The following is a 20,721-nucleotide window of genomic DNA, read 5'->3' on the forward strand; positions in this document are numbered from 1 at the left end:
AGATATTAAGAGGTGGCAAGAATACACAGAAAAACTGTACAAAAAAGATCTTCACGACCCAGATAATCATAATGGTGTGATCACTCACCTAGAGCCAGATATCCTGGAATGTGAAGTCAAGTGGGCCTTAGAAAGCATCACTACGAACAAAGCTAGTGGAAGTGATGGAATTCCAGTGGAGCTATTTCAAATCCTGAAAGATGATTCTGTGAAAGTGCTGCACTCATGCCAGCAAATATGGAAAACTTAGCAGTGGCCACAGGACTGGAAAAGGTCAGTTTTCATTCCAATGCCAAAGAATGCTCAAACCACCGCATAATTGGACTCATCTCACATGCTAGTAAAGTAATGCTCAAAATTCTCCAAGCCAGGCTTCAGCAATACGTGAATCATGAACTTCAGATGTTCAAACTGGTTTTAGAAAAGGCAGAGAAACCAGAGATCAAATTGCCAACATCTCTGGATCGTGGAAAAAGCAAGAGAGTTCCAGAAAACCATCTATTTCTGCTTTATTGACTATGCCAAAGCCTTTGACTGTGTGGATCACAATAAACTGTGGAAAATTCTGAAGGAGATGGCAATACCAGACCACCTGACCTGCCTCTTGAGAAATTTGTATTCGGGTCAGGATGGAACAGTTAGAACTGGACATGGAACAACAGATTGGTTCCAAATAGGAAAAGGAGTACATCAAGGCTGTATATCGTCACCCTGCTTATTTAACTTATATGCAGAGTACATTATGAGAAACGCTGGGCTGGAAGAAACACAAGCTGGAATCAAGATTGCCGGGAGAAATATCAATAACCTCAGATATGCAGATGACACCACCCTTATGGCAGAAAGTGAAGAGGAACTAAAAAGCCTCTTGATGAAGGTGAAAGAGGAGAGTGAAAAAGTTGGCTTAAAACTCAACATTCAGAAAACGAAGATCATGGCATCCAGTCCCATCACTTCATGGCAAATAGATGGGGAAACAGTGTCAGACTTTATTTTGGGGGGGCTCCAAAATCACTGCAGATGGTGACTGCAGCCATGAAATTAAAAGACGCTTACTCCTTGGAAGGAAAGTTATGACCAACCTAGATAGCATATTGAAAAGCAGAGACATTACTTTGCCAACAAAGGTCCATCTAGTCAAGGCTATGGTTTTTCCAGTGGTCATGTATGGATGTGAGAGTTGGACTGTGAAGAAGGCTGAGTGCCGAAGAATTGATGCTTTTGAACTGTGGTGTTTGAGAAGACTCTTGAGAGTCCCTTGGACTGCAAGGAGATCCACCCAGTCCATTCTGAAGGAGATCAGCCCTGGGTGTTCTTTGGAAGGAATGATGCTGAAGCTGAAACTCCAGTACTTTGGCCACCTTATGGGAAAAGCTGAGTTTGGAAAAGACTCTGATGCTGGGAGGGATTGGTGGCAGGAAGAGAAGGGGACAACAGAGGATGAGATGGCTGGATGGCATCACTGACTCGATGGACGTGAGTCTGAGTGAACTCCGGGAGTTGGTGATGGACAGGGAGGCCTGGTGTGCTGCAATTCATGGGGTCGCAAAGAGTCAGACACAACTGAGTGACTGAACTGAACTGAACTGAACTGAACACTTTATATGATGAGATGAATTACGATTGCTAACATTTATAGAGCTCTTATATTTTGGATATTGTGGCAAGAACTTTACATGACGGTTAGGTCATTTGATATTTAGGGCAGTCCCTTGAGGTGGGTACTATTATTATAGCCATGTTCACAGATAGAAAAAGGGGCCAGGATAAATTCTTGCCCAAAATCACATAGCAAGAAAATAATGGAGCCAGTAGTTGACACTGGCAAGCTTGTTTCTGGGCCTGTGCTTTTATTTACCCTTTGCCTCTGAATTGAGTTATGATAACAGAGGAAATAAAACTATGGTAATACTGTAATTTTGCAGAGAATTTTAAGTGAAGAACAGGAGTTTATGATTGCTATCATCTAATTAAATAGTGATAATGTTGGAGAATAAGAATTAAATGCCGACTCTCTCAACTTTTTATTAAAGTCAAGTATTGTCTTCATGACCTATTGGAATATTGTATGTGTAGAAGAAAATCTTCAGAAAGAAATAATTATTTTTCCTGATCAGTAAATTTGCACAACTTCTTATTCTATAAAAATTTGCATCGCCTTAATTGTGCTGAAAATTTTTTTTATAGATTAGTGAGACATATACCCTAAGGACTCCAAACCAAAGTAGCTTTCCAAAACACCCATCTCAGCATAATATTGGCAGGGAGTAACTTATTTGCTGAGATATCTGGTGCAGTAGTACTTAAAGAGAAGGTTGATTTTTCTCCTTATTATATTTAAAACTTTGCCTGTAAAACTCTTTGAATAAAAAATTTAATTTTATATTGAAGTTAAATATGCCTTCCTGATTCTAATAATTATTGTTATTTATGATAGGTTTAGAAAAAATTAAAGACATAGTCATAATACTTGTCATCATAATCAAGATTTCTTTCTCTTACTGCATTTTATGTGGTGTATGTAGATGAGCCCTGCAAGTTATATTAGAATTACTCAAAATCCTTTTTAAAAATCTCTTTGAGGAAAAAACTGTCAAGAGAGTCAGGTTTTAGTGTTTTTGAAGGATACTTATGGTCTGTCTCTAAATGGCTTAGACCAGGTTTCTGCACCCTCTGGGATCTGATGCCTGATTATCTGATGTGGATCTGATGTAATAATACTAGAAATAAAGTGCAAAATAAATGTAATGCCCTTGACTCATTCTGAAACTGCCCCCCCCCTCCCCATTCCTGGTCCATGGAATAATTATCTTGCACAAAATCTGTCCCTAGTGCCTAAAAGGTTGGGGACCACTGGCTTAGGCTGAAAGTGCTTCTTAGGATCAAGGTGCCTTTCCCAGTAATTAGCAAGCTTCTTGGGCTTCCCTTGTGGCTCACTGGTAAAGAATCCACCTGCAATGCGGGAGACCTGGGTTTGATCCCTGGGTTGGGAAGATTCCCTGGAGAAGGGAAAGGTTAACCACTCCAGTATTCTGGCCTGGAGAATTCCATGGACTATACAGTCCATGGGGTCACAAAGAGTTGGACACGACTGAGCGACTTTCACTTTGCCATTCATTTTGTATTTATTTTTTTATTGCATCAAGCCATAATTAGTATGAAAAAGCAAAAGTTCAAAGCATGATAGATTTTAAGTTTTTAGGAGACCCATATTATGTGCAGAAGTAGATTCCCTGTTTGTACCTGTTGGAAATACTGTCCTTAAATAGGGAGAAAGGAAGCCTTGCACTGGGCTCTGCACTTTACAGGGCCCTGCACTGGTGTTGCCATACACACACAGGGTGTGGAGTGTACAGGGCAAATAGCCTCCCCACTTAGAGGTTGTACCTTTACTTCTGGGACCATGATCCAGGTAACCAGTCTTTCAGAATTTTCTTGTCCGTATGCCTCAAGCTCACTTCCTTAGCCTCTTTCTTGGGTCTGTCTTGAGGACAGGTATGTGCAATCCTGAGCTTGAACTGTAGCCAGGGGTGGCTCTGCTTGAGGTACAGACAGAAGTTGGATATGCACAGGAGGTCCTTGTGATGCAGGATGGAATGTGTATGAGAAGTAAAGGAGAGAGCTCAGTGATCTGCTCTCCTTATGCTGCAGATGTCCACAGAGATATGTTCTCCCTATGCTGCCATCAGCCAGTGTCCAACTCTGAGGTGTCCTTCTTGCTGTTGCTCAGTTGCTTAGTCCTGTCCAACTCTTTGCAACCCTATGAACTGCAGCACACCAGGCTCCTCTGTCCTTCACTATCTCCCAGAGCTTGCTCAAACTCATGTCCATTGAGTCGGTGATACCATCCAGCCATCTCATGCTCTGTCACCCCCTTCTCCTCTTGCCTGGAATTCTTAATTTGAACCTGGCCTTTCATGTTATTTCAGTGATATATATATATGATATATATGTAGGCAGAGAAAATACGTTTGATTTAAGTTTGTTAGCTGAAATTTTGACTTTGGTATTTAGACATATGGCATATATACCCTGATTGGTAACTCTTATCCCAGGCCCTGGAGATGTTAGGAATGGGTCTGCTTGGTTGCAGTCTTAAGTAAATATGACTGAAATCTTTAATGAGATGAGTTTGCTGTTCTAAAATGTTAAAAGTGATCAAATGACAAGATAAAAAATGCATTCAGTCAGTCAGTTCCGTCGCTCAGTCGTGTCCAACTCTTTGCGACCCCATGAATTGCAGCATGCCAGGCCTCCCTGTCCATCACCAACTCCCGGAGTTCACTCAAACTCACGTCCATCAAGTCGGTGATGCCATCCAGCCATCTCATCCTCTGTCATCCCCTTTTCCTCCTGCCCCCAATCCCTCCCAGCATCAGAGTCTTTTCCAATGAGTCAGCTCTTCGCATGAGGTGGCCAAAGTACTGGAGTTTCAGCTTTAGCATCATTCCTTCCAAAGAAATCCCAGGGCTGATCTCCTTTAGAATGTACTGGAGGAGGGTTCAGGATGGGGAACACATGTATACCTGTGGCGGATTCACTTTGATATTTGGCAAAACTAATACAATTATGTAAAGTTTAAAAAAAAAAAAAAAAGAATGTACTGGTTGGATCTCCTTGCAGTCCAAGGGACTCTCAAGAGTCTTCTCCAACACCACAGTTCAAAAACATCAATTCTTTGGCGCTCAGCTTTCTTCACAGTCCAACTCTCACATCCATACATGACCACTGGAAGAACCATAGCCTTGACTAGACGGACCTTTGTTGGCAAAGTAATGTCTCTGCTTTTCAATATGCTGTCTAGGTTGGTCATAACTTTCCTTCCAAGGAGTAAGTGTTAAGTTTTGATAATCATAACAGGAAATGCGAACTCCCTGCCCTGGCCTCAGATTTTTGACACTAAATTTTTCTCATCTTCCATAGATAAAGTGGAAAAATTATCCCCAAGTAGTTCCCTTTGAAACTGCTTGTTAAACTAAATGAATAGAATCTTTTAAACATCAGATTTTCTACAGTAGAGAGTCCCAAGAATAATGTGACTGTCATTGCCCTGATAGATGGTATTTTAAGAACTTAAATAGCGCTTTATGTGGTCACCAGTACTATAGTGGCTGCAGTAAAAAGCTGCTGAGCCCTTATAAACAAGGATACAGCCATGATTAGGAAGATCTACAGCTCCTTAGCATAGTAAACTTGTATCTTTGGAAGAATTTGGGGTGTTTCTTTCTATATTATGTGGCTTATGAACAAAATGCGTCCTTGTGGAATGTAGAGACCTGTTTGCTATAGACTTGTCAAAGCTAGTAAAATTGGGTTACCTTTTTTCTTTATTGATATGTTTACTAACTCAGTATTTGTACTCTGATGAGGAAAGTAGAATATGTGTAAAGATAACTGATTTTACTCAAAGTAGAGAAATGTGGATGGCATTGTTTATAGACAATTCAGGTGGCTTAAACAGAAATTCAGTTTAATGTTAGTATCTTAGATAGGTTATTGTTTCAGGGAATGGTTACTAACTTTTAATGTATGTCTTTTTTATTTCCCACCAGATTTTTATATGACTGTAAACAACTATTGGATTTTAAATGCTAGACAGATAAATTTAACCACACTTTCTGTAGCTGGAGGATTCCGGGATTACCAAGTTCGTTCAGGACTGACTTTTCTGCCAAAATTAAGCCATCATACCAGTGCCTTATCTGTTGTGGTAATTTTTTTAAAAGATTCTACTGACGTAGTAACATAATGGTCACAATGGGGCATGAAAGGAGAAGTGATGTGTGGTTGGTTGGAAATGATTACTGAGTTGGTGTAGTATACTGTGTGTACATGTGTGCATGTATGTGTGTGTGAGAGAGGAGAGATATGAAAAAATGAATATTATTATTTTGGGAAGGCAGAGGCATGGGTACTTAAATCCATGGAAAGTGAAAAGAATATTAGAAACTTCGTGCATATCACTCTTATATATGAAGACGATTGTTTCTTGTTCAAAGTGACTATCCATTGATTAGAGTTTTAAATATAAGAAAGTGTGGGCTGATGTCCAAGGGTCCTTTGTGTATCTCAGTGGTATGCTATATACAACAGTAGTAGAAGATCAAACATTTCCCATACTCTTGAATTTTATACTTGAATGAAGGTTTACTGGTTTTAAAATTTTAAAATTAGCTTTGATACTTGGTAGTAGCTTCCCTGATGGCACAGACAGTAAAGAATCTGCCTGCCATGTGGGAGACAAGGGTTTGATCCTTGGGTCAGGACAATTCCCCTGGAGAAGGAAATGGCAACCCACTCCAGTATTCTTGCCTGGAGAACCCCATGGACAGAGGAGCCTGGTGGGCTACAGTCCATGTGGTTGCAAAGAGTTGGACAGGAATGAGTGATTGATACTTGATAGAGTATCAAAGTGTAGATAGAGACCTGATTAATTAACTTGCTACTTATTCTTCCCTGCTAGCACATCAGGTATTTGATCTTTAACTGGGATACACAGTTTCTGTAAAATAAGTTCAGGTTTCTTTTTAGGACTTACATTATTCTTGTATTTTTAACTTTGAGGTCTTCAGGTAAGAGCTGAACTTTTAAACTCAGTATGCACATTGTCTCTAAATATAACTGAGTTTAATTTCTACAAAGAAAATTCATAGCATTCCTTTTGCTTTTTAAATGATGGTTCTTTGTTTCATAGTTGTTCTCTTCATAGGTATGCCTTTGCTCGGCTTAGCTACTATTGCTCTTCCTTAGATTGCTATTCATTAAGTAAATACTGAATGCTAGATAGAACAAAAATTATTAGGCTGTTCTGCCCTTATCCACCATTTTCTTACTACTGGAGAAGCTATGATATAGCCATAGTAGCTTTGGAACTAATTAGTAGTAATTTACTAATTGGTAAACCTCTCTAACCTCATTGTTGGTATGAATCTCGTTTTTTGCTGCTGAAATATTTTGGGCAGATATATTCTAGTTCTCAAAACTCTAAATATGAAATTCCTAGTAAAAATAGGTATTTTAGTCATATAAAACTGGGTATAACTTATTTCCTAGACTTGATCTTCGGAGAAGGCAATGGCACCCAACTCCAGTACTCTTGCCTGGAAAATCCCATGGACGGAGGAGCCTGGTAGGCTGCAGTCCATGGGGTCGCTAAGAGTCAGACACGACTGAGCGACTTCACTTTCACTTTTCACTTTCATGCATTGGCGAAGGAAATGGCAACCCACTCCAGTGTTCTTGCCTGGAGAATCCCAGGGACAGGGGAGCCTGGTGGGCTTCCGTCTATGGGGTCGCACAGTCGGATACGACTGAAGCGACTTAGCAGCAGACTTGATCTGGAGCATTATGCTATATTGATACCCCCTTCTGCAGCTTTTAAGGAATTTTGTTTTTTTTTAATGCTATGTGTGCGCATGCTTTTCTAATCAATTTGTTAATGTATTGTGTTTAAGACAACTAGTGTATCTGTGTCTCTGATGAAAATATATTTTACTTATTATGGAACTTAAAGCTGGTTATTGTATAATCTGAGTTTTATTTCATTATTTAGTTTTTAGCTCCCAAATAATCTTTAGTCTTTTATGTATCTACATGTATGTTCTCCTTAAAAAAACAATTATTAAGAAGTAATTTTTTAATGATTATCTCAAGACCAGTTAAATGACATTAAACCCATTGGGACTAAAAAACCATTCAAGTTAGAGACCTTAGTTATTTTAGTATGGTAGACCAAACTTCTATAATATTCACTTATGCAGATAATGGCACTTAAACAGTAGAATTTTACATTTTACTCATTTAACTGCCCTAGGTGTGCATTTAAGTGGTGGGTGGTTTATGAAGGAGGCTCAGTAAAGGACTCAGGCTCCCCCTTCTTGAATGCCTTACCCAAAAGGTTGCTTTAATCATCACTGTTTCAACCCATAGGAAGGGAGGAGAAAGAGCATGGAGGGAGAGCAGTCAGGCCTGGCAGTGGCACATATCACTCTTTTTTACATACTGTTAGAGTACTTAGTCACACCTTAGCGTAAAGAGACTGAAATATGCATTCTAGCTAACTGTGTAAAAATGGAAGCAGATTTTGGTGGACATTCAGCAGTTTTTACCACAAAGATTATGAGCAGCTACCTTTATTATTTGTGTTGACTTTCCTTTTTTTAGCTCTAACACAGATATTAGACTGAAGGTAAATTAGCTTTGTGTCCTAGTTAATAGTAAATGATGTCTACACTGAGTTCTTTTTTTACTGAGAATCTAATGAAACCTTAGAACCACAGTGAACTCTGGTTGTCTCAGTTTTTAAAGTAAGTTGCCAGCAATAATTCCTAAATAAGATATGTAACATTTATAAGTTCATTTAGTAAGCTGTAGATTTTCCTTCAACTGTAGAGCCTGGAACCCAAATACACATTGTTATTGGCAGAGTACCAGGATTACAATGACTCAGTGACTCCTTAGAAGTTATAAATACCTTTTTTTTTTTTAAATTAAAGAGGCATGTTAGGCCTTTAAATTTTCTCACACATAGCATTGTTAGTTTCCTGTTTTCATTTTATTTTGACGTTTCCAGGGAGAGCATCTCATTGTGTCTTTGACAGTGCAGAGAGAGAGATGATATGAAAAATAATATTAGATTTACTTAATATTCCCCCATTGTATGTAAGATGCTGTTCGTTCACGAGGAGGTCATTACCTTGTATAAAAAAGTTCTCTAGTTCTTGGAGATTGCTGGTCATTGTTAGGAAACCTGAAAATAGTTATATGTTTTACTAGGCTTTTGCCCTTCTGTCTCTAACCAGTAGTATATATTGCTAATCATCTAAAGATTTTTTTTCTTAAATGAAAGTCTGTACTCCACTTATAAAAGTCTGATTTGGTAGTTTTGTGATTAGGCATATTTATTTTGAATAAAGTCTCACCAGGCCTAGGCATCTCTCAGATATATCCTGATTAGAATTAACATCTTAGAATTTATTAAGTGTCAGTCTAGTCAGAACTAAAATGACTGAAATATCTATTATAATTTACACATACACTATGATTTATTAAAAATTCATAAACTCAACCTCTATTAGAGTAATGAGGAGTTAGACATTAAACTTCAATAAGTAACATGTAGATGTTTTAATAATTTTTAAAGAATAATTTAAGCTTGACTAAGTAATGACAAAGAGAATTATTTTATGCAGGAAATATTGTAATATTTTGGGGTCACCTTTTTATAAGACATTTTAAAATGTCTGTGCATCATAAAATAGTGAAACTAATGTTACATGTTTCTAAATATTAGCCTATAAGAATTTCAAGCCTGTTGAAGAATAACAAATGTGCTTTTCTTAACTTTGATTTTGTTTCTTTCCTTTTAGAGTTCAGCAGTGCCTAAGACATGGGTCTCAACAGACCACCTCTCCATTGTATGGTAAGTTAATATAACTTATTTTGGCAGTTTGTGGTGGTTGTCTTTTCTCATGAGTGAATTGATTGGTTTGTTATCTTCCTTAGAGCTTTATCTATAAATAAATAAGGGTTTGGGAGAAAGATTAACTTAGGGGATTAGAACTTCAACCTTTGTTCTTGTCCTGGTTTGACCAAGATGTCTTTGACAACCTATAAAACCATGCCTTGAAGAACCAGTAGCTTTAGTCTCAAATGAAGCTAATGTCAAATGTCAAAGTTTTGGGATTTGTCATGTTGGGCAGAATCAAAGACCCTTGTCCAATCACCAAACTCAGGGACTTGATTACTGCAGCATTGATTATTCTGGAGCAGCACATGGAAAACCAAGTAGGAATTAGATTTATGCTTAATATAAATAAAATAGATGAAATAAGGGGCAGGAAATACATAAACCCTAGTATCTTATCTCTGTGTCCATTGGCTTAAAGATTCTCTTTTCACCTTCCTCTGGCTGTGCAATCAGTGGTGTCAGGAACACAACCATTCAGGCATGTGAAGATGGGATAGACAATATGCCTGTGTCTGGGGTAGACATGGATATTTAGGGAAGACAGAGCAGCCGGATAATTTTCTACTCTGAAATATCTGGGAAGATTAAATTTACTTTATTTAGATAGGTTTCAGCTTTAAGACGGAGAAGGCAATGGCACCCCACTCCAGTACTCTTGTCTAGAAAATCCCATGGACAGCAGAGCCTGGTAGGCTGCAGCCATGGGGTCGCTAAGAGTCGGACACGTCTGAGCAACTTCCCTTTTACTTTTCACTTTCATGTATTGGAGAAGGAAATGGCAACCCACTTCAGTGTTCTTGCCTTGAGACTCCCAGGGACAGGGGAGCCTGGTGGGCTTCCATCTGTGGGGTCGCACAGAGTCGGACACAACTGAAGCGACTTAGCAGCAGCAGCAGCTTTAAGATGTATGCTTAATACTGATGATTTGTTAAATAATTTTAGAGTTCACAGCATTAAAGGAAACTTCTATATTCCATTAATTTTTGTTTTTTATCAAAGTGTATTTATGTTTGTATCAAAAGTATATTTTTAAAGAAAGTTTCATTTGTAACATTTTATTCTTCAGGTGTAAACAATTGCAATTGACTACAGTTCGAGCATTCTTTGATCTTATTGATGCTGATACTAAACAAGTATGTATTTTTAAACTAAAAGTTACTTCAGTGAAGTAAAACTTTTTGTTAGAGCAGTGAAAAATTTAATACATTTTTTTTTACTTGGATGATAGTAGAAGCCTACACCTTATATTGACTGTGATTAGTTTCAAATGGAAATATCTTTGTTTATCTGTAATCTTTGATCACTAGTAATAATTAAGAATGCAGTAAAATTGAAAGAATGAAAGATACCATAAATCTTCCTCAGTTCTTCCCTTTTACTGTTTAACATTTGATATATGTTCTTCTTTTTTGGGGGAGTGGAGGGAGAAAGAAATGGCAACCCACTCCAGTATTCTTGCCTGGGAAAAATCCCATAGACAGAGGATCTGGCTTCCCTGGTGGCTCAGATGGTAAAGCTTCTGCCTGCAGTGCGGGAGACGTGGGTTGGATCCCTGGGTTGGGAAGATCGCCTGGAAAAGGAAATGGCAACCCACTCCAGTACTCTTGACTGAAAAATCCCATGGATGGAGGAGCCTGGTAGGCTACAGTCCATGTGGTCACAAAGAGTCGGAAATGACTGAGCGACTTCACTTTCACCTACTTTGGAGAAAAAAGTTACTTTTGTTTTTCGTATTATTTGTCATTATGGCAGGTTTTGGAAGTTCTTTCCCCTGAAGGCTCCAGTTCTTTGAGAAACTATTATGTGTGGTTTCTTTCTCAGTAGTTCTCTAGGTAATGCTTTCCTTTTTATTGTGTCTTAACCTTGCTCCTGTAGCATTTTCTCTTAGGAATAAGGTAGTGTATTCTTTTCTTTACTCCTTCAGAAAGCTGCGTAACTATCATCAGAGAGAATGAGTGATAAAAGAAAGACACAAATTGATCTGTTTTACCACATTTTAAATCACAAGATGCCATATTTAAGTTAGTGTATTAAAGTAAATGAGCTTTATAGGTTTAACACTGTTAATATTGCAATTGTATAATCATGGAATGCAAACATTTTTTAGCTTTTCAACATTGTTTTAATTGTGACTCTTTAGCTATGACCAGTATGTTTAGGAAAAATCCAATTTCAGCTGATAACAGATGAGTTTCAGACAGGTATATACTTTAAAAATGATAAATCAAACTAATTTTAACAAATCATATATTGTTTTCCATTAAATTCTAAAATGAGAAAACCCTAATACTTGCATGTAATAAATTATAATTTTGGATGGGTGTTTTACAGATATATTTTAAGGGACAGATGAGAAATTTTTGACTAATACTGTTAAGAATCAAAATACTATGAAACTGAGCTTTTTTTTTTTCACTATATATGATAGACTAGACTAAATATTCGACAATAAAATGTTAGGATATTTTACTAAACATTAGACACTAAAATGTTAGGATGTTGCCCTGCTTCTCAAGAAGCATTCAGTTTAGGAAGAAAAACATACATACATACAAGGGAACTATAACTCAAAGCGTAATTAGTATCAGGTTAAGCACTTAGAACAGTGCCTGGACCAGAGTAACTGTTGACTTTATTATTATTGGAACTTCCCTGGGAGCTCAGCTGATAAAGAATCCACACTTGAAACAAAGTTTCATTAGGTCATCACAATGGATATAAAAGGATACAGCATGTATCAATGTTCTTTCTAGATAACTCAAAATCCCAAGAAGAAATTGTCAGTTTTGAATCACCATTTTATAAGACACCCAGCAAAACACTTTGAGGAAAATCCATCAATAATTTCTGACTTAACAGGTTGGTAGTAATAACATTTTAATTTTAAGTATAGTTTTGGATATTATTTTAGGTAAATTTGTCATTAGCAGACAAACTCTTTGTAATGCTTCTGGTGTTAAAATCCTATTATATTTCATTAATTTCCCTGTGCTGATTTCTTATGAGGTTCTTGACTAAGGGAAAAAATTAAAAAGTGATTTATAACATATTGCTGATAAAAATTTTGTACTGAAGATAATATGACAGTAACTAAGTTTAAAAGAGTTAATTGCCTCTGTTCTCCTGACAGCCACTTAAAATCAATGCTACATTATTCTTGACTTAGTTTCTTAGTATCATTCTTTAGTCTTCTGGTTTAACAGCATATCTTTTGCTGGTAAATTTTGTTTTTAATATGTATGTCATACTGTACTTAGGTTGGAAAATATTTGTTTACTTCTGTTCATTCTTCTTGGAGTTACACACCAAATAATTTTTAAATGCTTCACTTGATCTGAGTGCTGGTGATGAGTATATGGAGAACATCTCCTTGGATTTTATATTTTAAAATAGCCGGTATTCAGGGAGATGCTTTTTTCAAATCCTGTTATGATTGAGAAGTATTCAGTAAAAGAAATCACTTAATATTTTTTAAAAGCAAAATAAATTAATTTCTTTTACCTTAGGAACATCTATGTGGGTTCCAGTAAAAGTGTCCAAATGGACATATGTGGCTTACAATGTAAGTACACCACCAATGGACTTAACAACTTTTTTCCAAAATATTTTAGTATTTCTCTTTCAAAGTTAGACTTTTTAAAGAAGATAACCACTTGTCTTTTCCCATATTAAATCAGTTTAGTAATAATTCCCTAATATCTAGTCAGTGTTCAATTTTCTAGTTTTATCATAACTGTCAAATTTTTTTTATTGTTTCCTTGTTTTCCAGTTTGCTTAAATCAGGGTACAAACAAAATCTACATAATATTTGTTGATATATCTCTTACTCCTCTTTAAATTTCTAATATCTCCTTTACCCTTTTTTTCCTTGCAGTTTATTTGTTGAAAAAAAAAGTCATCTGTCCCAGAGTTTCACAGTCTTGATTTTGCTGATTGCATTCCTGTAGTGTCATTCCGTATATTCCTTTGCCTACTCCTTCCTGTGACTTGGTAGTTGAGTCTAGATGCTTCATCAGATTCACATTTTTGTTTTGCTTTTCTTTTTACTAGACTCTCTTTTTGTGATGTTAGCAGCTATTATTGATGAAGAAGGCGTAGAGTCATTAATTCATTTATTGCAAAAGTAATAAGACTATGGTTTGATTATTCCTTCTTTATTAACTGAAATTCTATATAGAAAACTTCTCGTCTACTAAATTTATCTAGAGTGGAGCAAATAGATTGTGAAGAAAAAAATGATAATTCTTTGTATCTTAGGAGATTATATTTACTGGTTTTCAGAATAGTTGGTTCACCAACACCCTCCATCAGTGATCATAAGATTTTGGTGGAGGGGAGGGGAGCAGTTTCCTCTAGTGTTATTATGAACTCAGACATTTCTGTGTTTCTGTCTAAACTAAAATACTATAATTGCCCTATCTTTGATATTAAAATTGCTATTAAAACTATTCTGTCTTTGACCAGTGGAAGCCATTTCAATGTAGGCTCCTGGATCTTTTTGATAAGGCTGCTCTCTAGTTGTCTTTGATGTTTTCCTCACTCTAGTATGAGACAGTATTTTAGCTCATTGTGTAACATTTCCCATCCCAGATCTTGAATCTGGCTTTTTCTCAAAGTAGCTCTCCCTAGTTTTTGGTAAACAATGTCTAAAAACCGTAACTGGGGCACTTACAGGTGTTATGAGTAGTGCGTTATCATTTTCTAAGGCCTTTCCAGTGAGCAGAGCTAAGAAATGTCCGGTCATAAGGCCAAAAACCAAACCCAAACAAAAAAAAAACACATGCATCTATACTGATGCTTCCAAGATAAGTTCAGGTGTACAGAGTTTGTACTGTTTTGCATCTATATCTTCTTTTCATTCCTAGAGTAATGGTTCTCAACACCAAGAATGATAGAATTAAAATAATTCATTAGAATTCATTAGAAGAATTATTTTTTACTTTGTGTGAATTTTTGAATTATGAAATTATCTACTCTCACAATAGTTTTATTGTTTTCCCTCTTGTTTTTAGGAATCTGATAAGATATATTTTACATTTCCCCTTGCAAATCATAGAAAAATCTACACTCATGTCTATTGTCAGAGCACCATGCTGGTAAGATAATTGGTACACTTTTATGTAAATTTTAAAGACTGACTATTGTTTATTTTTAAAATTCAGCTTAATGGATCTCATCTTTAGCTATGAACTATTATTAAACCCATTTAATTGAAAAACATTTATCTGGGACAGACAGTATTGATTGAAAAGTACTGATCAAAATGTTTCTATAATTGGTATACTGTTAGCTTGTACTTTGCCTCTAGCTTAGGTTTTTCACCCTTTCTACCTTAGTTTCATTGTGTTTAGGATGAAGGAATTCAGTTCAGAGTTTCTTTAGTTCTAAAATTATGTTAGTACTTTATAGAATAGATACATTTAAGCAAAACTGTTCTCTGTTTTATAAAGTAAATCCTGTTTTTCCATTGACTTCCATACTGAAATTTGGAGTACGTTTTATACCAAAATTTCTCTGAAGTAGTTTAGTAACTTTTTGTTACAGTGTTACCCAGATTTACAATGTCAGTATGATGATTTTGTTTGTGTATTTCTTTTTAATGAGTACCTACTATGCTACAAATATGTTATATGCTTTAGCATCTTTTCTTATATTAGAACTTTAATAATTTATCAACACTTCTTGCTTTGAGGAATTTGTCTCCCAATTTGGGTGCTTTGCTCTCTATTCTGATTTTTTCCCTCATATCCTAGGATTCTTCACTTTATATTTACATCTTGCAGAATTTAAGTTCCCTCATTTCCTTTTTGTTGGATTATTTGTATTTTTTAGGACTAGAATCTAATATATCACTTAGTTGGTTGATACTGCCATTTGATATATAGTAAAATCTTTACAAGAGTTGGTAGGCAGGCATTGTGGGCTAGATAATACTATGCTATGCTATGCTATGCTATGCTATGCTATGCTATGCTAAGTCACTTCAGTCGTGTCCGACTCTGTGTGACCCCATAGACGGCAGCCACCAGGCTCCCCTGTCCCTGGGATTCTCCAGGCAAGAACACTGGCTAGATAATAGTGAATACTAATTTTAGTGGATTGCCACAGTTATGCCCTCTCAGCCTAAAATTTGGATGAACAGTTTATCCCAAGAGAATCTGGCCCTGAGGGTGATGGCTTACAACATCCACACTATTCCAAATAAAAATGGCAGTATTATATTGAGAAAAATCTTTGCCAAAGTGCAGATTTATCTGTTTGGTTCATTAGAGGACCCCTTTTCTGTAATAAGATCCATGGATATGTGGAGAATTTTAAAAAATCTTTTCAATTTTTGTCATAGACGTTTTCAAACATATAAAAGTAGAATATAACTGTAACAGCTTTAACTGTTATCAACACTCTGCCATGCTAATTTGATTTAATCCTTCCTCACTTTTTTTGACTAAAGCATTTTTAAAGCAAAATTCAGGTATTTTATCATTTTATCCATACATGTTTCAATCTTTCTAACAGATAAGAATTTTACACATTATTATAATATCATTATTTTATCCACCAAAATTAATTACATATTCCTTAATATCATATGGTATCTAGCCCATGTTCAATTTTCCTTTGTTCAGCTAAGTTTTAAGTTGGCTTATTTGAATCAGAATCTAAAAAGTACATACATGGCATTTGATTCATAGATCTTATGTCTCTTTTATAACAGTCCCCTCTTCTTTCCTCCCATGCCATGAGTTTGTTTTGGGTTTAGTTGGTTGTATTCTTGTGGTATCTTTTAACATGTATTTCTATCCATTGTGTTTTCTGTAAACTGGTAGGTGGGTAGATCTAGAATCTTGAATAAATTTTTTGGGGGGTGGGAGTGTTTTATAAGTAGAGCTGCACACTTACCACATCAGTAGGTAAGTGGTTGTCCCACTTTGAGTGACAAAAGAATCAGTGCACTGATTTGTCAGTGAACTCAGGTCCTACTGGCATGATCCATTATAAAGTTCCTAGTCAGTCCTTCATCTAATGATTTTAGCAGCTGTTGAAGACGTCATTTTTTTTTTTTTTTTACCATAGATAGATATTTTTTTAGATCTATACATTTAATGATCAAGTAGCGTTTTCTGTATACTTCAGGAGTTAGCAAATCCTGAGTGATTTTTTCTCTGATTTTTAATACAAGCTTTATAATTAACTGAGGTAAGAGTGTTTACCAGATAACCTGAAGTTGTTCTTTTGATACCTTCTAGGTTTTAACAACACTGTCTTAGGTTGGTTTGAATAACACTGTATTCAATCTGTTAGTGACTGAATCAGAATTCCCTAGACACCAAAGTAAGTAGTTTGGAATATTGGCAGTTTTCATAATAAAGGCTATCTTTGATATAGGCTCCTTTAGTAGCTGCGAAAACCAATCGTACAAATGGGTTGGATCGAGAGGTTGCTAGATTTTCTTTGTCTAGGCCCATGCAGTTCTCTTCTGTTGCCTTGTTTTGTAATATGTTTTTGTACTGGGAAGCACAAATAATTGATAAAGAAGTCAGACAACTATTTTGTCAGCAGTGGGGAGTAGAGAAGTACCACATAGTTCTTGTTTTCTTTCAACTTGCTTTTCTATATTCTTGAAAAATATCTTAAAATTTTATTTAAACTCCATGAGGGCAGAGACTCAATCTGCTTGATTCATCATTTTTGTTGAGGGCTTGGCATAATTCCTTGGCTGCGGATTAGGTTTTATAAATACTAGTTGAATGAAAGGGTTGATACTTTTATTGCCCTGTCTATATACTAAGGGATACTAAGGGAAAAAGTTGTGCTGTCTCTGCAGTGTTTCTTATTCTCTTATGCCCTGGTAGGAGTTCAGTACTGTTAGATCTTGGAGCGGTGGTCTTACTACTTCATTAAAAGTTGAAGTGACAATCTTTGGTCATAGTGCTTTTAAATAACTGAAGCTGAATATGTAATATTGTTAAAATACCACAACCATCTCTGCAGTATTCCCAATCTGCACTAATAAAGTAGCAACTAAGCTTTAGTCTTAAACCCTTGGAATTGTGTTTCAATCCAAGCACAGTCTCAGTTGCATAAAAGTAATTTGTCTCATAATCAAATGAGAACTCAAATGATAAACTAAAAAGCTCTATTAGATTATTTTTATTTTATTTTATTTTTTTTATTTATTTTAAATTTTTAAAAGAAAATCCATCCTGAACCCTCCTCCCTCCTCCCTCCCCATACCATCCCTCTGGGTCGTCCCAGTGCACCAGTCCCAAGCATCCAGCATCGTGCTTGACTTGACTCTGGCTTTTTTCCCCCTCTTTGTATGAAAGTCCACTTGTAGTTCATTCTTGTTTTTTGTTAAAATGTAGGTTACTTTTTTTGTAATTTCTATCTAATTAAAATGTGGACATTGCTGAACTCTAAATGTTTGTTCAGATATTAGACTTGCTTAGCAGTATGCTATGGAAAGATTACCCATCATCTCATCTCTCATACTGCTGCTCCAGGTTACTTGCTTACCTGTCTGTGTTAACTTTAAACTTCTTTGCCTACCATTGACCTGTTTGACTTTTGAGACCATTTTGAATACATTTCTGAATAGCAAGTTATTATTTAATGTTTCTTATGCCTACTGACCCTATATCATAAACAGTGAAATGCTTATTTTATATAATTATTTTCTATAATATTATGTTTTGTTTGTGTTATCAATCAATAGGATACAAATAGTTGGATTTTTGGCTGCATAAACAGCACTTCTATGTGGTAAGTGTTTTAAACAAAAGGCCTTTTGTTGTTCATTTTCTTAACATAAGATATACTCAAATTACACTTTCAGAATTGCTTCAAGTATACTTATTGTCATTTTGCTACCATACTAAATTATAATATTGATTTTAAAATTAAAAATAAATAAAATTAACATACTAGTAATTTTTGTAAACATTGGTGGTTGGTTGCTAGGAAAAACGACTTTCTGTGCCCAAAAGGACTATGTGGATAAAGCGTATCGTGTTAAACTTATCAGACTTGACTTCATTAGAAGTGTCTCTGATAGGTCCATAGATGTTTTCTTGTTCTGATGCTTATTTATAATTTATAATACTTTAATATATTTGTCCTTTAATTATATTTTTGTATGTATTTCCAAGCCGGCAAGGGGTTGATTTATCATGGAAAGCTGAACTGCTGCCAACAATTAAGGTAAATTATGGCTTTAGAATGTTAATATCCAGATGAAAAAAATATTTGAACATATAGGCATATACAGTATGTTATTTGATTAAATTCATCTAGGTAATAAATAAATTTTGAGATTTGCTAATGTACATTTTAGAAATATTTTCTCTAGAAATACACTTAATGAAGAATAGCTTGTGTTTTATTTTTGTTTTTTTTAGCTTTCATAGATGAAAACAGGTCATCATTCCTAAATAAAATTAAATCTATATGTTATAGCATCATAACAAGAGATAGATAAATTTTAAGATTTAATTTGAGAGTTTGTTTAGAATGGTCTGTCTTAAAATACTAAGTTGAGTATACTCAGAATTTGTTTTGGGAAGTAAGCATCACGAAAAGACACAAAACAGATTTCAATTTCAATATTATCTGTGGCTAAGCCCTTCAGTAACTATCTACTTTTATCTGAGGTTCCATAGAATTTATTTAATAATTGCTAGTGATTTCCTTAAGCAGTTGTGGCAGGTCAGCAGTCTTTACAAAAGGTTAATTTGCATACTCAACAAAATCTGTTGTTGAAAAATAGAACAATTCTAAAATTTGATATTAGAAAATGTCTGTTCTAATTTCCACATTGTATTTATTACACTGATAATCATGTGCCAGAATTGGTAGTTTTAATCTTCAAATAAATCTATACTTTAAAATATATTGTCAAAAAAATATTGTCATAATGAATACTATATTCATACAGTTGAATGTGAAGTCCTCTGGTTGGTCCTGGTCATCTCCCAACTCGTTATTTGTCCTCATGAATGTTTGTTTATCTGTATGTATAGTCAAGTCTGTACTATACCAAGGAGAGGAATGATGACAGAATGAATAAAGCAAGTCACTTACACTTGACTTTGGAATGATTGCAGTGATGTATTTTCTGTCGCGTTGGTCGATCTTACTTTGTGCATATTTATTCATGTAGCTTTGTTTTCATTTGACAAATAACTGATTTCACTCACAAGAACATTTTTAAGGTCTCTCACTAGTTCTTTCGTAACTGTCTACACAGGAGCAAAACAAAAACAAAAGTAATAGGATGTACTTACTAACAAGTCATTCATAAGATATGTTAAATATTTCCTTCAATTTTCAGTTTGGATATCCTCTTCAGTCTGTAATTTAAGAGTTGTGCATGCTAAGTCACTTTAGTCCTGTCCAACTCCTCGCAACCCTATGGACTGTAGCCCACCAGGCTCCTCTGTCCATGGGATTTTCCAGGCAAGGATACTGGAGTGGGTTGCCATTCCCTTGAGGGATCTTCCAGACTCAGGGATTGAACCCACGTCTCCTCTGGCTCCTGCAAAACAGACGGATTCTTTACTACTGAGCTACTGTGGAAGCCCAATTTAAGAGTTAGAAAGAAAGAAATGATGACCCAGAGGGATGGGGAAGGAGGTAGGAGGGGGGTTCAGGATGGGGAACACGTGTACACCTGTGGTGGATTCATGTTGATGTATGGCAAAACCAATACAGTATTGTAAAGTAATTAGCCTCCAATTAAAATAAATTTATATTAAAAAAGGAAATAAATGATTAAAAACCTGATAAAATGTTAAATAATAATATATTATTTTTTAGTCTCAAAGGTTAAACAATGTATTTATATAGTTTTAGTCCCCTGTGTTATTTTTTTCTAAATGTAAGAAACAGCTGGCTGAGCAGTAGGAGAACAAGTTCTTCCCGCTGCTTACTTTTTATAGCGGATGCTGTAAGAAAGTGCTGGGTGGCATTAAAAGCCTGCTGGATTTGAGGAGAAAAGTGGAAGAGAGAAGTTAGAAAGGAAGGATTATAATCTTCTGCTATCTTAGTTATTCTCAGTTGAAGATGATTGTAATTATTAAATGCAAGTAAACTTTTCCATTAAAATGAAAGTCAAAATCACGTATATTCATTTGTATGTGTTCAGTTCTGTTCAGTCGCTCAGTCATGTCCGACTCTTTGCGACCCCATGAATTGCAGCACGCCAGGCCTCCCTGTCGATCACCAACTCCCAGAGTTCACTCAAACTCATGTCC

At 35.8% G+C, this 20,721-nt stretch overlaps 1 protein-coding gene across 12 annotated transcripts in view; it reads left to right on the top strand.

Moving 5' to 3' along the window:
- The window catches only part of PGAP1 (post-GPI attachment to proteins inositol deacylase 1), a 79,762-nt gene that overhangs the window by 21,207 nt on the left and 37,834 nt on the right, over positions 1–20,721 (top strand). For 9 of the 12 annotated variants that reach the window (XR_015144560.1, XR_015144549.1, XR_015144562.1 and 6 more), the window contains 8 exons: positions 5,553–5,710; positions 9,369–9,421; positions 10,536–10,602; positions 12,223–12,328; positions 12,976–13,031; positions 14,482–14,565; positions 18,186–18,232; positions 18,619–18,670. Coding sequence is in view for 7 of the 12 variants with exons in the window: in XM_086347937.1 (XP_086204063.1) it covers positions 5,553–5,710; positions 9,369–9,421; positions 10,536–10,602; positions 12,223–12,328; positions 12,976–13,031; positions 14,482–14,565; positions 18,186–18,232; positions 18,619–18,670 (623 nt within the window). In the remaining 5 variants the exon portion in view is untranslated. Of the gene's footprint in view, positions 1–5,552; positions 5,711–9,368; positions 9,422–10,535; positions 10,603–11,177; positions 11,302–12,222; positions 12,329–12,975; positions 13,032–14,481; positions 14,566–16,715; positions 16,802–18,185; positions 18,233–18,618; positions 18,671–20,721 lie in introns of those variants that run through there. The other 3 variants (XM_086347974.1, XM_086347983.1, XM_086347996.1) reach the window with 3 other exon arrangements.

Source organism: Bos grunniens, chromosome 2 (assembly GCF_055505025.1).
Source record: "Bos grunniens cultivar Pamir isolate PY7600 chromosome 2, Bosgru_T2T1.0, whole genome shotgun sequence".
NCBI lineage: Eukaryota > Metazoa > Chordata > Mammalia > Artiodactyla > Bovidae > Bos > Bos grunniens.